This window comes from Nannospalax galili, unplaced genomic scaffold (genome assembly GCF_000622305.1).
Source record: "Nannospalax galili isolate Female #2095 unplaced genomic scaffold, S.galili_v1.0 scaffold475, whole genome shotgun sequence".
Taxonomy (NCBI): Eukaryota; Metazoa; Chordata; class Mammalia; order Rodentia; family Spalacidae; genus Nannospalax; species Nannospalax galili.
In genome coordinates, this window is record NW_008339435.1 from 63,491 (window position 1) to 79,116 (window position 15,626).

Genomic DNA, 15,626 nt, shown 5'->3' on the forward strand with positions numbered 1-15,626 from the left:
GCTTTCCCCAGGGTCTGTCACCAAAAGAGCTCATGCTCACTGAGCCACAGCAGAGTTTTCTGGGAACTATTTTAAGAGAGAGATTTGTTAGAAGGGCCATTGACAAAAGAATGACACTTATCAGTAAGAGTGAATTAGTCCTAAAAGCAAAAGGAATGTATCCTGGGAATAGGATGACAGAACTGGGGGACAGCATCCTACTCTCAATTCTATCTAAGGACCAATTTTACTCATCCTGGAGGTCAGTTTTCCACCTCAGAAGTTAAATTCTCCCATTTTAGAGTTATATTCTGCCAATCAAGGGCGACTGACATCGTTTGAGGAGAGGCAGTGACCTTCTCAGGAACTACAGCCTTCCTTCCAGAAGTTTCCTCCTCACTAAGGGTCTTGGTCTGATGATACACAAAGGTTATATCCATCCCTCCATGGGTCACAAGCTGATGACCTACTGTAGTCATGTTCCTTCTCACAGTGGTCTGTGTCAGGAGGGCTACTGTCATCCCAGCAGTCGTCACAGACAGATGGTCCAGAGAGGTCGTAGTGTTTGTCTCAGGGGCTTCAGTGGTCCTTCCTATAGCTACAGCATGCATTTCTGGGGATGCTGTTTCCTTTCCAGGGGTCACAAGTCCACCCTTCGGAGTTGTAGTCATATTTTCAAACTTTCCATGGACCTCAGTAACTATAGTCTCTCCTCCTGGGGGTAAAATCTTAATAGTATCTGTAGTCAATGCTTCTATCACAGTCAGAATTTCAGAATCAGATCTTGAGGAATTCATAGAGGATGAGAACCAAATTTGTGGTAAAGGCATTGAGTTGGACTCTAAAGAAAATCATCAGAAAAAAAATGAGATTTTGGTTTCTTCCTTCTTTTCTTATTAATTCCTGGCAAAACTAAAGCCATTGCAAGTCTGAAGTGCCCACTCCAAGTACCTAGCATTGGTGGATTTCATAATTTAGCCACCTGAGGGCACAGATTTAAAAAAAAAAAACTCACCACACAGAAGCTGTTCCCCTAACCTATCATGTTAGTGTAGTCCCAAGCTGTGGACCCATTTGGATTTTCTGTATTTCTGGTAAGTAATCCAAGGAGGAGCCTATTAGTTTCCTATGCTTAAACCCTCATATCTATCTCTCCCTCCCTCCCTCCCTCCATCCATTTAAACTTATTAACCAAGATCTAATTCATTGTTGACTCCTCAAAGAGGAATCTTCAAGGTCTCCACATTGTAGGAGATACCAAGAATAAAGCTGAGGTTAGGAAGCTCTAGACAGCATGTTGCAAAAGAATACATTGGAGTTCATCTGAAGGCCTGACCTGTTTTACAACCAGCCTTATCCAGAAACAATCTCTAAGGGATTTCAACTCTTGCATACTAAATTTCATTTCCTAATTGCTGGTGCAGACTCTGGCACAAAAATAATATATAGATTAGACAGACAATAGATGATGATAGATAGATGATAGATGATAGATAGATAGATAGATATAGATGATTGATAGAAGATAGATAGATAGATAGATAGATAGATGATAGATAGATGATAGATAGATAGAGACTTGCAGTTCTGCTGTGACTTATAATACGTTCTCAACATACACACAGCAGAGAGCTGAGGGTGTATAATTCCTGCAAATCATTGAGTTACTCCTAAAACATACAGACTCCCTAGGGCATGTCAGAATGAGAGTCTATCTATCTATCTATCTATCTATCTATCTATCTATCTATCTATCTATATACATACATAGATAGATAGATAGATAGATAGATAGATAGATAGATAGATAGATAGACAGATAGATAGACAATAGATATCTCCCCTTTCTAGTCCTTGCCCATGAGATCAGAAGAAACAGAAATAAACTAGAATGCACCGAGTGTTAACTATGAATCAGTGCAGTTTTCATCCCATATCTCATTTAGTTCTTATAACATCCTGAATGTAAAGATTATTCTCATTTTCAGATCAGACAAAGGAAGTTAATTTTCTTCCCTCAATGTCATGTTTTCTTGTGAGCCCTAGAAGAATGAACCCACCAAGTGTCTGGTTCTGAAAATCCAACCCTAGTTTCCAGGTCCTAGTTACTTACCAGCCTGCACCAGGAGGTCATTCAGTATATAGACAAGGGGGAAAGGACCAGTGCCACAGAAAGTGCCCTTGACATCATCCATATCCAATGTCCATACCATGGCTCCCCCAAAATTCTCTCTCTTCACAAACATTGCCTGTAAAAGTAACAGTCAACATGCTGTACTAACCACCCTGTAATCTGGGTACAGTGGCAAAGAAACAGAAGATGAGTAAAGCCTCAGCAGGAAATGCAGGAGGGCAGTTATGACTATAACCTACATTTTACTCTAGCCTCTACTCCTCATTAGCTATGGGATCTTGGGAACTATGTAATTTTATGTATCTGCCTTGGTCACCTCATTTGTGAAAAACAATATTTCCAAAATTTTAGGATCAAAAGAATTCATATACATTACAATATGGATGAGTATTTTTTTAAATACGAGGCTAAGTAAAATGGGCAAAAGAAAAATGATAAATCCTGTATGGTTCCACTTATTATATGAAGTATTTAAAGGAGTCAACCCCACAGAGGCAGAAGGTAGAATGGAAATTACCAGGGGCTGGGGCTGGGGCTGGAGGAGATGGGAAACTGGTGGTTAATGGGTAGAGTTCCAATGTGGGAAGATGAAAGAGTTCTAAAAATGGATGGTAGTGAGAGTCAAACAAATACAAATGTCACCAAATCACAGGCTTAAAAATAGTTTCAATGCAGGGCATGAATCATGCTTGGAATCTCAGCACTCAGGATGTTGCAGCAGAAGAATCAGAAGTTCAAAGTCAGCCTTGGCTGCATAGCAAATTTGAGGCAAGCCTAGGCTGCAGCCCTGTCTTAACTCCCTCCTCCCCAAACAAAAAAACAGTTAAGATGGCAAATCTTCTGTTATATTGTATAGGAATACTATTTAACTTTTGTCAGCCATATAGCTAATGTTCAGTAACTGTTAGCTCCTGTGTTTTTGGATCCTTCAGCCGGCTAACCACCATCATCTTCATCTTCATCATCATCACCACCACCACCACCACCACCATCATCCTGAATTGTTGATGCTTTATCATTTTAAAATTACTTCCACATACCTTATGTCACAGTGATGCTAAAAAGTACAGATAAAACAGATATTCTGTACCCTTTTTACAGATGAGAATATAAAGACTTTCCTCCATGATTTTTAAACTGTAGCTATAACTAAATCACAGAGTTTGTGCTCAAATCCAGGTCATACTGCTACTTTGCTGGTAATCTCTGATAGAAAATAAACAACTGGGAGTCATGGAACACATCTTTAATTCTAGCACTAAAGAGGCAAAGCAAGCAGATCTCTACAAATTCCAGGCCAGTCTGGTCTACATGAAGAGTTCCAGGCCAACCAGGAACCTGAGGCCATATTGGGGCCATACTGAGACCCTGTCTCAAAAAAAAATGGAGGGAGGGAGGGAGGGAGGGAGAGAGGGAGGGAGGAAAAGGGAAGCAAACCACAAGAAGAAGAGACTCCATATTTAAATATCCAGGTGCCAAGTCATTTTGCTTTGTAGGGTTTACTTTCCCCAAATGTAAAATACAACAGAGGAGGAAAATAATAGTTATCCTGAAACTCCAAGAATTCTGAGAGCTTATCCTGCTTATAAGTTAGTAAATTAGCTTGCCAATTTTATTGGGGGGGGGAGTGTTGGGGACCCCTGTTGTGTAAAGTAGCAGTCTCTTCATGTCCGGATAGCCCATGGGCTCAGCCTCATATGCAGAGATTCCTTTTTCAGCAGGGTGCCTTCCCAGCATCTTCCTGACTCATCTTTTGAAGCAGCCATCACAGAAACATGGCCTCCGGCTCAGGAACTGCCAGCTTTTTCCTGTGTGATTTTCAGGCAGTCTGGTAGCCTGGCAGGAGCCCCATTACACATGTAAATAAGGCATCCTAAAAGTACCTATCAGCTAAGGTTTTCACCACTACCCCCACAGTATAAAGTATCCTGGTTTTCCCTCAATAATCGGAGCTGGATTACTAAGACTTGGAGCCGAGCTGAGTCACTGAATAAAGAGCTGTAACACGTACTAAGCTGAGTCCCGTGTCTTATTGCGAACGATCCAGTCTCTCCGGAGAAAGCTGTTTCTTCTAAGCCATGACTCACGGAACCCTAGCTTTCGCCGTGCTGCACCTTCCCATGTGATCTGGCAGCTGACGGATCTCGCATCTGGAGGAAGTGCACGACAGACACGGTGCGGGACCCGCTGCACTCCCAGGTGCACACAGGAGACCTGCACCACATCGCACCCAGCGGCGCGAGGGAGACCGGCGCCACGCCCAGCAGCTGGCACTCCTCGGAACCCTGCACCACCATGGGGGGGGAGAGAGAGAGAGAGAGAGAGAGAGAGAGAGAGAGAGAGAGAGAGAGAAATACATTAGAGTCCCAGTAAAGCTAGTAAGAATCTACATACTAGAACAAGAAAGAACCAGTCTCACCTTGTAACTGAAGCTGGTGGCGTCATCATAGCCAACCGACTTCTTCCCCTTGTAGGCATATGGGACATACTGATACTCAATCCAGTGCTTTCTTGCTCTCTGAACAAAGGAGCAAACCTGCCAGGAAGATACATGTGAGTTACCTGAAACACCTTGGAGAGAAGCACCAGGAGAAACTATCTCTTGTCTTAGGAGAAAGAATCCAGGAAAACCCTCCTAGTGGGGCAGGCAATTGCAGACCAAAGAGAGTAGGAACACTGTTCACAAAGGATTTCCTCTCTATACTGAACATGTCCCTCTGTCACATGGTCCTTCCTCTAGTGTCCATGGTAGAAAAAGAGGGAGGAGTGAGTGGCTTATATCAGAAACCAAGTCAGGGTTTGGTAAATAATACCAGGACCAAAGGACTATGAGGAGCAAACCTGACCAGTGACCCAACCTTCATCTGCTGCAGGCTTTTCATAAACAAATCTTTCCTGTGTTCATTAGTACCCAAAACAAAGTGTCCATATAGGTAATTATCAAACTAGAACGTGAACTTCTAGTGGATGTAAAGATCTAAAAGTCAGGCAGAACTAGGTTGTTACAGCCCACCAAGTGCTCAGCCGCACTGAGTTCCCAGCATTGCACTAGGAACTATATATTGCAGAGAAGTACAGGTGCTCAAAATTGTGCTGCAGAAGTTAGTGTCTGAGTCACTTCTTGCGAAGCTTTTTTGTTTTATTTTATTTTGTACTTTAAAGGCTCTCTGTGTTGGATTTTCTTTAACTCACAATGTCCTTCAAAAACATTATTTCAACTATGACACCACTCACAACCATGCTTCAAGAGATTAATAGTAAAATATCTCCATCCATCCATCACAGAGCAGAACTTAGAAGGGCATTCAGCATCTCACTCCTGCCTGAGGGAAGGCTTTAACTATCCACCTGTCATCCTGTTATCCTGTACAAGATTCTCCTGTGCTTCAAAGTCTGCTGAGAGTCTACTTGCTCCATAAGACTTTTCCAGGTCCCTATAACCCCATGCTCTATGGTCTACTCTTATCTTCCATTCCCTTGAGTAACTGTCTATTTCCTCTATGCCATTCCAAAGCAAGATTTGTTAAAATAGGGACTAGGGGTAGACTAGAGTACAGGTGAAAAAACCTATAGTAGAGGACATCTTGGGATTACTTCAAAATAACCTTGAGAAGAAGCAAGGAGTCAGGGTCTGGAGACGAAGCAAGATTGACTGTGGGCTAGGGATGAAGTTGGGTATATGGTGGTATGGTGTTATGAGGCTCTTTACTTTTGCATATATTTGACATTATATATTGCAAAGGGGAAAGATATTGCTCTTGACCTGCCCCTTGCCCCAGCTAGGAGTTGTGGAGCACCAGCCTCTAGACAGAGGTCTCTTACACCATCACCTCATAGTAAGCCAAGAAGCCAGCTTGCTTGGTGTACTTCCCTGGAGATGCTGGTCCCGTCACTTCAGCTTGCAGTCCATTTTTAGAGGCTTTGAGGAGGTGAAAGGTACGTCCATAGGTGGGAAACCCCATGATGAGCTTCTCTGCAGGTGCCCCATGTTTTCTCAAGTAATTCATAGCATATGCCTGGAGGGAGGAAGAATACAATCTCACCTATGACCTGAGCTCAGGGATGGATGCCTAGGTCACCTGAGAGCTTTCTTTTTCTTACTGATGATTTGGAGTCTTCAGGAAAGGAGAACAGGGGACTATTGTGTCCAGTGAACTTTTCCCAACTTCCATGTAAGTCATAAGACAAAACATTAATGAAATCCAGAAGTCTGTAAGGAACAGAGGAGGAGATACGAATGTCAGGCTGACTAAATATTTAACTGAGATCATCACAGCACTAGCTAACTAGATAGCTGTAAGTTGGTTATCAAAGCTTCCCTGCTCTCTCTGCCTATGTCCAGCCACTTTGGGATGGAACAGAATTCTAGCTAGGGACAGCTGTTCATCAAACTCTATACATCCTGATAGTATGTGTGGAAGTAGACAGAGATCAGACAAGAAAAGGATATGTGCAGACGTGTCATGTTTGCTGGTGGAGGTCTGCACAAGCTGTCATGAGCCAAAGCAGTACTGTCCCATAAGAGTGAAAGAGCTGCCGTCCTTCCTGAGCTTGGTACAATGTCAGAAGTGTAAGGGTTTATACTGGTTACCTAATTTAATCTAGTTAATAGATTAAGTAACACAGTGTGCTCTCATTTGCTCTCTCTCTCTCATTTTTTTTACAATATTTACTTACTGCGTATATGTATAGTCACATGCTCAAGTGTAACAATACATGAGTGAACATCAGAGGAAAACTGCGGGAGTCACTTCTCTCCTACTATGTGAGTCTCAGGGATCAAACTGAGGTAGTCAGGCTTGGTGACAGGCACCTTTACTCACTAAGCTAACTTGCCAGCTCTATTTCTCACTTTCTCTCCCTCTCTCTTTCTCTCTCCTTCCTTCCCTCCCTCTCTTTTTTCCTCTCCCACTCTCTCTCCTTCTCCCTTTCCTTCTTCCTCTCCCTCTCTTTTTCTGTTTGATTTTTTATGACAAAGTCTCATTGTGTAGTCCAGGCTTGCCTAGAACTTATTAGGTAACCCAGGCTGGTCTCAAGCTCATGTTCCTCTTTCCTCTACCTCCCAAGAGCTGGGATTATAGACAGACATGTACTACCATACCCAACCAACTTTCTCCATTTCAGAGCTGAAGAATTAAAAACACCTAGTTTCATAAAGGCAGGACGCTCTCAATCTTGCCTGGCAACAATATTAACACTGCCAAGCTCTCTTCCCTGCTGGGTCTCTCCACCTTTCCTCCCACACCGACATACCTCTCTCTGATGTGATCACACAGAATCACCACATCCTCTCTTTCTCTGCATCTGCCTTGGTCTCTTCATCTTTAAATACTTGATTACTGCAGTTCAAGAAAATCATTCTAGAACCAGCACATCCAGAAAGATTTGTGCACTATTTCTGTCTTCCTTTTTAGATTTTCCAAAGATAACTTGCTCTGAAATTTGGGCATGACTGGGCATTCCTGTGTTGTTTCTGAGGCACTGCTTGTTAATTTCCCTGCCCTCTGTTGCATATCTGTTGCATTGAGAATGTCCATACCTATGCTCAGAGCAGAAAGAGGCTAGGCCTGTGGCAATCTCTACTTGTGAGATCCAATAATGGGCCATGCAGAAGATTCTATATATGATAATGGTGTTGTGGTGAGGTAGTACAACACCTAGTTCTGATATTCTAAAGAAAGCCCTGCCTCTACCCATGCCCCTCAACCCCAGAACCTCACTGGCACCAGGATGGCACACAGACGATAAGAGAAAGTACTTGGGCCACTCTAGAATGACATCCACTCACCTCCCTAGAAGGTGCACATTATAAGATGTTTGGATGATATGCGGGATGCCAGAGACAGCAGCGGAGAGCAGGAGCTTCGGGCGCCTAATGAGGACTGCCTCCCTCTGGAAGGCAAGCTGGAGCTCCTAGAAAGAAAGACACAGAAAACCAAAAACAGGGGGAAAAGCATCATGTAGGAATTGTTTACTGAGCCCTTTGAACCAGACATGGGAACAGAGAGGATACAGACACTGCCCACAGGCTATGAAACAGGCAGACACACACCAACGTGGCAAGTGACTTTACAGATGGGAGGCAAACAGGCTGGGGACACAGGGTGCAGACTGACACTGCCTGAGCAAGGCCAGGAAGTCTGAGAGAGAAAGCATCACTTAGGCTACAGAGCTGAGGCAAGATCCAGGTGCAGACAGAAGCAACCACAGGGCAACTTGCTCAGCAGTGTTGTGGCCCAACACGTCTACAGGAGTCAGTAAAAGAATATTCTGTTTCTTCTCTACCACCCTTACCCCTGCCCCAGCCTTGTATTAACCCTCTTCCATGAGCCCAGTCATGATGAAAAGTAAAATGATTTGCATATTGGCCTTACTTCAATTAAGTAGAGAAAAGTCCACCGGTCATACATGGGGCTGCCTCGTAGTCCGGGGTACAAGAAGAAAAGATCAAGACCGTCAAAGCCATGTGTCCTCAGGAAGAATATGACTGAATCAATAAACTTTTCACGGTTGGCAGTTGTGGATAGCATGGTGGTAAATCTGAAAAGAGACCAGAGTGAGGCAAAAACAGTCTTCAGAACCACAGCCTCCTCTGAGGCCCTAAAAGGCTCCCCATGTGGCTGTTTAAGTTATCACAAGAGGTCAGTGCTCTGATAAGCAGTTCCTCTCCCTTGGCTCTTCTGTTCATTTGCTTCTTTGGTTTTGTGTTTTTTGTTTGTTTGTTTGTTTGTTTGTTTTCTTTCCATAGCAAAGACACTTGGGAATAATTTTAACTTACCAGGGCTGAGCTTTAAGCAAGTCTAGGTTAATCTATGGACAGTGACTGGAAAATAACTATATTCAGAGATAAATAGATCTGATCTCCATTGTCTATTGGCCACCTCCCAGTTGGGCACTCTTGGGGTTGAGGGGTAGGGGGTGAGACCACCTAGAAAAAAACTAGTAAGTTCTTTAATGCTTGTGATTCTTGCTTTCTTTCCTAATAACTTGGAATACAGCGACTTTTAAAAATATTTTATTTATTATTTTTATGTGTATGTGTGTATTGCTTGCATGTAGGTAAGTGCACCCATGTTGTGCAATGCCCGCAGAAGACAGAAGAGGCTGTCGGATCCCCTGGAACTGCAATTACAGACAGTTGTTAGCTGCCATGTGGGTGTTGGGATTCGAACCTGGGTCTTCTGCAAGAACTGTCAGTGTTCTTAACTGCTGAGCCATCCCTCCAGCCCCAGAATAAAGCAACTCCAGGGTAGTCACAAACACACACACACACACACACACACACACACACACACACACATTCTCCTTCATCTGGCTTTTGGCCCAGAGCAAGTGTTCAGAGGAGCAGAGGTAAGGTCTAGGGTTGGACAGCTGGTTAGCATTTCACACCTGGAGTCCTCCTTCCATCATACCTGGAGGTCCCATACAAAGGGCACCCTATACCCACCAGATCACCAGGTCTCACTCCAAAGCAGAAAGGCAGGTCTCTGCCCTAGACCTCAACTAGGAAGTAGAGGAAACATTCCATCTGAGAATGCTAAGGCAGTCAGTATTTTCCACATTGCATCATGGATCGGAGGCAGTAACGACAGCAACCACAGTGTGAGGGATGTGTGTTCTGCGTTCCTGCATAGCATCAACACTTTATTTGTTGCTTCCTTTCCTCCAACACTGGCTCCATCAATAAAATGAAGAAACTCGGGACCTGTGAGGTTCAGGGGTTATTCTCCTTGCCTCATATAAAACTCCTCTCTCCAGTGACAAAACCCCTACCTCTGACAAAGGGTTACAGCTTCATTTGTGGGTGCCCCATTTTGCCTCTGTTATTCATTTCTTATCCTTCTCATTCCAGTGTTTTTCATTTTCAGTGCCTATTTTCCTTGGTCTCTTTTTATAGACATGTATTTCAAAATTGTTTTGTTTTTGCTTTGTTTTTTTTTAAGGTGGTGCCAAGGGTCAGACCCAGGGTCTTGACCTGCTTGGCAAGTGCTCTACCACTGAGTTATACTCCTTTCCCCAAGTGCCCCATCTTATCTCTCGTTTTCCCCTGTCTCTTTCTTCACCACCTGTAGGAACCTCCTCGTCTCCTGTGACACTCTATGAAAGGAATCCCTTGAATCCAGGACTTGGGAAAGTACCAACATGGGCTTTGCTGTCCTTCATGGCCAAGCCAGCACACACACACACACACACACACACACCAGTTTTCACTTTTTCACTTCTAACCTACATTCTCCACCTCAGTGGAACATGAAAAGACAGGAACAGGAAAACTCGCCTTGATGTGCCAAAATTCCAGCCTCCGACGGACAACAGTGTTTTCAGATTCCCGTTCCTTAGAATATGGAGTAGAGAGCAGGTAAGTGGGTCCTTTCTGTACAGGCAACTATAGTCCATGATATTTTTATTTCATTCATTGGAAGGAAAATGGGTAATGGGGGTGGTAGGAAAAAATGGGAAAAGCAGGAGGGAGAATGGAGAGAAGAGAGCACAGGAGTAAAGAAAGGAAAATAGGAAAGAGTAGTTTACCCACTGCTTCCAGAAAGAAGAGTCTAGCCTGCTTCTACTCGCTCATTTTCTTATCCAATAAACATTTATTGAAAAAAAAAAGACTATTTGCCATTGACTGCTTGAAATGCAACAGAGAACCACATGGATAAGCTGCCCATTCTGAGGAGGCTTGGCTTGCCCATCTCTATCCTAACAAATCTTATACATCTCTATACTAACAAATCTTCCCTTGAGCAGGGAAAGAACTCAGGAGATCTGGACAGGGAATAGTTAAAAAGCTTTCTGAGTACCAGCTCTATGTAGTCAAAAGCCACTAGGTGTTGAGAGACCTCCCCTTGAGAAACTTGCTGCTTGAAGATTGCAAGTGGCAAATGGTAATAAAAACACTAACAGTTTTGATTATCTGTAATGATCAGGCCATCTTTGAAGTAGTTTAATAGTATTAACATCTGAACTACTCACAACTGGGATCAAAGGGTGGGCCAAGATTTACCAAGAGGGGAGAGGAGAGTGAGGACATCCAAGTGAGTTAACAACAACTACCAAGGCATCGAGACAGGAAGGGGCTCAAAGGGATAGTCAAGGGGAATTCTTAAGTTGGACTCCTGTTTGAGAAAAGACTAGGACTGGAATAAGCAGAGGAAAATGTAAAGGTAACAAGACAGGACTGGAAAGATGATTCATCTATTAAGGGTATACACTGCTCTTCTGGAAGACCTGAGTTCAGTTCCTAGTACCCACATCAAATGGCTTATTAACTCCAGCTCCAGGGAATCCCATCTCTTCTGGCCTCCTTGGGCACCTGCACTCACTTACACATACCCACACATACACATGCACAAAATTAAAAGAAAGTAAATCTTTAGAAAAAGAGTAATGGGGGAAATAGACTTAATTCTCTTACAGCTAGAAAATCTAAAACTACAACCCCACATGCAATTTGAACATACCTCTCCTTGAGTTTGTTGAACTCTGGGTAGAGAATTTTCTCATCCTGGAGATCCTTGGCAACAATCTGATTGTTGCTCATTGAAGCAAAGGCAAGTATCAGGTGGGTGCAGAGAAAGGGATCCAGGTCTTGGGGCAAGATGGAGGCGGGCCTGGTCGATTCTGTGCCCAGGTGGTGAAATAACACACCAGCTGGTAGGTGGCACCTGACAAGGACAACACAGATTGGTAGAGATCAGGGACAAGGGACCAAGGAGGAAGCTCAACTTCTCGAGAATAGGGTGAGCACAGCCCAAGATACCAGACCACTGTAACAGCCTCCACACCACCCCACACATACCCCAAAGCCTCCCATACATGTGCCCAAAACCTCTCACTCTTGCTGCTGAGGCCTGAGGGGAGAAGAAAGGCTGTCTTCTGAGTCTAAATCCTAGCACCTAGTGAGCTACACAAACAGCAAGAGGCCAGCATCCTCTGCTGACTTCCATTGGATCAATAATCCCTGACCAAGGAGCCATGAGAAGGCAGAGGTCCAAGTGAGGAAGAATACCTAGCTAGAGAATCTCCCTGGCTCTGAAGGGGAGAAGATGGTTTCCTTACCATCCTGGGGTTTCAGCAGAAGGATCATCCTTACAGGAAACAAAGGAAGGAATCACACATAAATTTATATGCACATACAGTATGGCTTGTCCCTGCACATCCTCCGGTTAGCAAGTGCCCCCACTAGTTCAGCACCACATCCAGATGCAGATGCACAAATGGAGACATACACATTCATTGGCTTCCTCTCCTGCAAAGCTGACCCAGTGGGGTTAATCCAAGCTCCTTTTCAATAGATACAATATGTATCTATACATGCTTTGCACAGAGACAGTGATGGAGTTTTGCTCTCAGCCAGTGGTTCTCAAATATGGCTACAAATTCAGAGGTACTGATATCACAGCCCTTTCCTCATAAATTCTGCCTTAGTTGGACAAGATGGAGCCCAGGCATGAAAATGTCTAATGTGGCAACCAAGTTGGAAAACTACTGCTCTGACCCTTCCTCCCTGAATGCCTCTGAGCCTTCATTATGTCTACCTAACTGTGTGTAATCCAGGCCCCCTAAGCCCAGGCTTCCCTACTGGGCACCAGAGATAATAACAAACTCATGAAGTCTGACATCCTGACATCTCCTGGACTGAGTAACATTGCTGGGATCTACTATACTCACCAACCCACAGCAGCAGCCTCCCCATCTCAGTTGTCTAGCAGCTATGGGATGAGAGCTCAAGCCCCTTTATAGGAGCTGGTCCATGTGCTGCAGTGGGACAACCCAGTTACACACACACACACACACACACACACATAATAATAATAATAATAATAATAATAATAATAATAATAATAATAATAAACCACTGATGTCTGGAACAATGATTCAAGAGTCGCAATGACCTGTCCTCCCAAGCTAAGCTTTGCCTGGCAATCAGCCCCACTTCCCAGTATCCAGTCCCCATGGTTAAGCAAAAGGAAAAAAATACTGCATGATGCAGTAAATCTATACAAGATTATCAGATGGGAAAGCAGTGGGAAAGGCTTTGGGTCCCAGGTAGGAATCTGCGTTACCACTTAGAAGTTTTGCAATTTTTGACCTGTTTCTTAGCCTCTATAAGCATCAGTTTTCACACTTAAAAGAAAGCTCATGTTTTTCTTGAGGTCAGAGCTCATTCTTACCTTATAGGAATTTAGAGGAATTAAAGAGCCAATTATGAAAAAATGTGTTTTGTGTAAAATAAAAACCTAATAATTACAACTATTAATAAGAGGATAACCAACTAAGCAGGATTCTCAAACTCAGATGCTGACACTCACCAGGCAGATCATGTAAACGGGTAAAGTAGGCATAATAAGTGTTCTGCCTACATGATTAGAAGAGTTAAGAGTTCCAGTCCAATGTTTAATGTGCAACCAGATTGGAAGCCGTTGCTCTAGTCCTTTCTCTCTGGCTGCCTCTGACCCTTCCCTGTCAACTGACATGAAGCTTTGTCAGGAGATTGGCATGACCAGGGACAGTACTCTTGAGCAGCAGCTAATGGTTGCCCTGCATGAAAAACAGACCTGGTACTGGCAGATCCAATGATTTTTTAAAAGATTTTTCATTGAATTTTTGTGTATTTCATACAGAACATCTTAATCATATTTATATGTCCCCATTGGCACCTGCCCATAGCCCTCCCCCCACTGAAATCCATATTGTCATTTGTGTTAAGACCTATCATGTCAAGATAGTGTTCCCAGACATCCCTCAGTGCAAGTTCATCCACTGGGGTCGTCAGCCTATCTAGAGTCCTTTCCTTTAAGAAGATAGCTCTTCATCACCAAGCAGTAATCAGCTGCCAATAGTTCTTCTACTAAGATTGGGGCCTGCTGTCCATTTCCACAGTTGTGCTGGGGTTTTGTCTGCTTGAGTTTGCATGGGTCTTGTGCATGCTGACACCATTGCGTAGGTTCATAAGAGCAAGGTCCCAGAAGCCTGTAGGACTCTTTCTGTATGGTCATGCAACTCCTCCCTGGCTCTTATTTCTGCATCCTCTTCCACAATGGTGCCTGAGCCCTGGATGGGACGAACTTAATACACGAGTCCTGCCCAGGGACCCACACTCTGCAGACTCTTATTCTCTATACTTTGGCCATTTGTGACCTTTTGTGTTCCTGACCCTCTGTTTCATGAGGGAGTTTCATTGATGAGAACTGAGAAATGCATTAGTGTTCTCTTTACCCCTTTTTCTATGTTCCATGAGCCTTGGGTGTAGAAGTTGCGTTGTAGATGTGCCACTTAGGCTTGGGCAATTCACAATCTCTATGTATGTCCACTTGTGGAACTCTGTAATAATCTCCATGTTAGATCCATTGATTAAGGAAGGAAAACCCTGAATCTTTGTCAGAGTCAATATTCGGGCAAGTGTGAGCCAACTGTGAGAATGTGTCCTGAGCCTCAAGAATATATGATTCTTGATATCAAAGGACCAATTTTTTGAAAAAAATTAAATGTTAAAAAAAATTACAGGTCAGTAAGGCAGCTGTTGTGATGAACTGGTTTTCTCTGTTCCAGAAGCTCTCAGACTACATCTGCTCATTCTCTCAGACTGATGCTGCTCACCTAATCCACATGCACAAAGTGCTAACCAGATGTCAACACAATACAGGACTCAGGGAAATCAGTGTCCCGCAGTCAAATCTGCAGAACACCTCTCTTTCATTTGAGGAATAAAATATGCGAGAAATTCTCCATTTTTAAATCAGTAGTCTATTTTGATATCATGGAACTGAGACAATGATATAGAATTCTTAGAGCAGAAATTAGTCACTGAAACTGGGAGATTCTGATGAAGTATCCCATCCAAGAGAGATGATATTTGTTACTCCATCTTTGCCTTCCATTAAGAATTCAATAAACACTTCAGAAAATATTAACCCAGCATGTGCCAGGCCTGCTCAGCACTGAAAAAATTTCTGCTTGCCTGTGATGTAGGAACAGGCTGATCGTCTCCCCAGAACGTGTGTGTGTATGCTGTTCTATTTCACTCTAATGACCATGCCTTTGCTTGCTTCCCAGTTGCTATTGGTGTGCCCTAACTCTTGTTATTGGGTCTGGCTTTGCAACCTGTAAACTACTAGCACTGTAGTTGGTTCCTAAGACCTCAAACTTGCCAGGTTCCATCTACCTTATGGTCTGAGGACCTACTGACTCCTTAAGACCTTAATGTGGGATGCCTGTCTCTGTGGGAAGAGAGCACAGCCGAGCCAGCCAAAGATGGAGCCCTGGCTGGCTGCCAAACCTCGTGCTGTTTACTTCAACTCTTGGCTGATTGCCAAGGCTCGTGAATCCCGCTTGTTTACCCCAACTCTGAAGTATGGTGAGCCCCAAAACAGGTGCTGCCAGCCTGATGATCTTGCTACGTGCCTATGGGCTACACTCTGCCTGGCCGCTGCACGTGTGTGAGCCCTGATTGGTACCGGCTGGGGGGGGACTGTTGGAAACGCTATATAAAGAACTGAGGTGTGTAATAGAA

At 43.7% G+C, this 15,626-nt stretch overlaps 1 protein-coding gene across 1 annotated transcript; it reads right to left on the reverse strand.

Annotated features, from left to right (window-relative positions):
* Nucleotides 1–242: 242 nt before the first annotated feature.
* Ovgp1 (oviductal glycoprotein 1) lies at nucleotides 243–12,809 on the reverse strand. Its single transcript, XM_008834030.2, is given in 12 exon segments — nucleotides 243–820; nucleotides 2,093–2,228; nucleotides 4,533–4,649; nucleotides 5,944–6,129; nucleotides 6,215–6,323; nucleotides 7,902–8,026; nucleotides 8,488–8,653; nucleotides 10,392–10,448; nucleotides 11,575–11,719; nucleotides 11,722–11,778; nucleotides 12,173–12,201; nucleotides 12,781–12,809. Coding segments are annotated over 12 exon segments (1,734 nt in total).
* Between the last annotated feature and the right edge of the window lie 2,817 nt (nucleotides 12,810–15,626).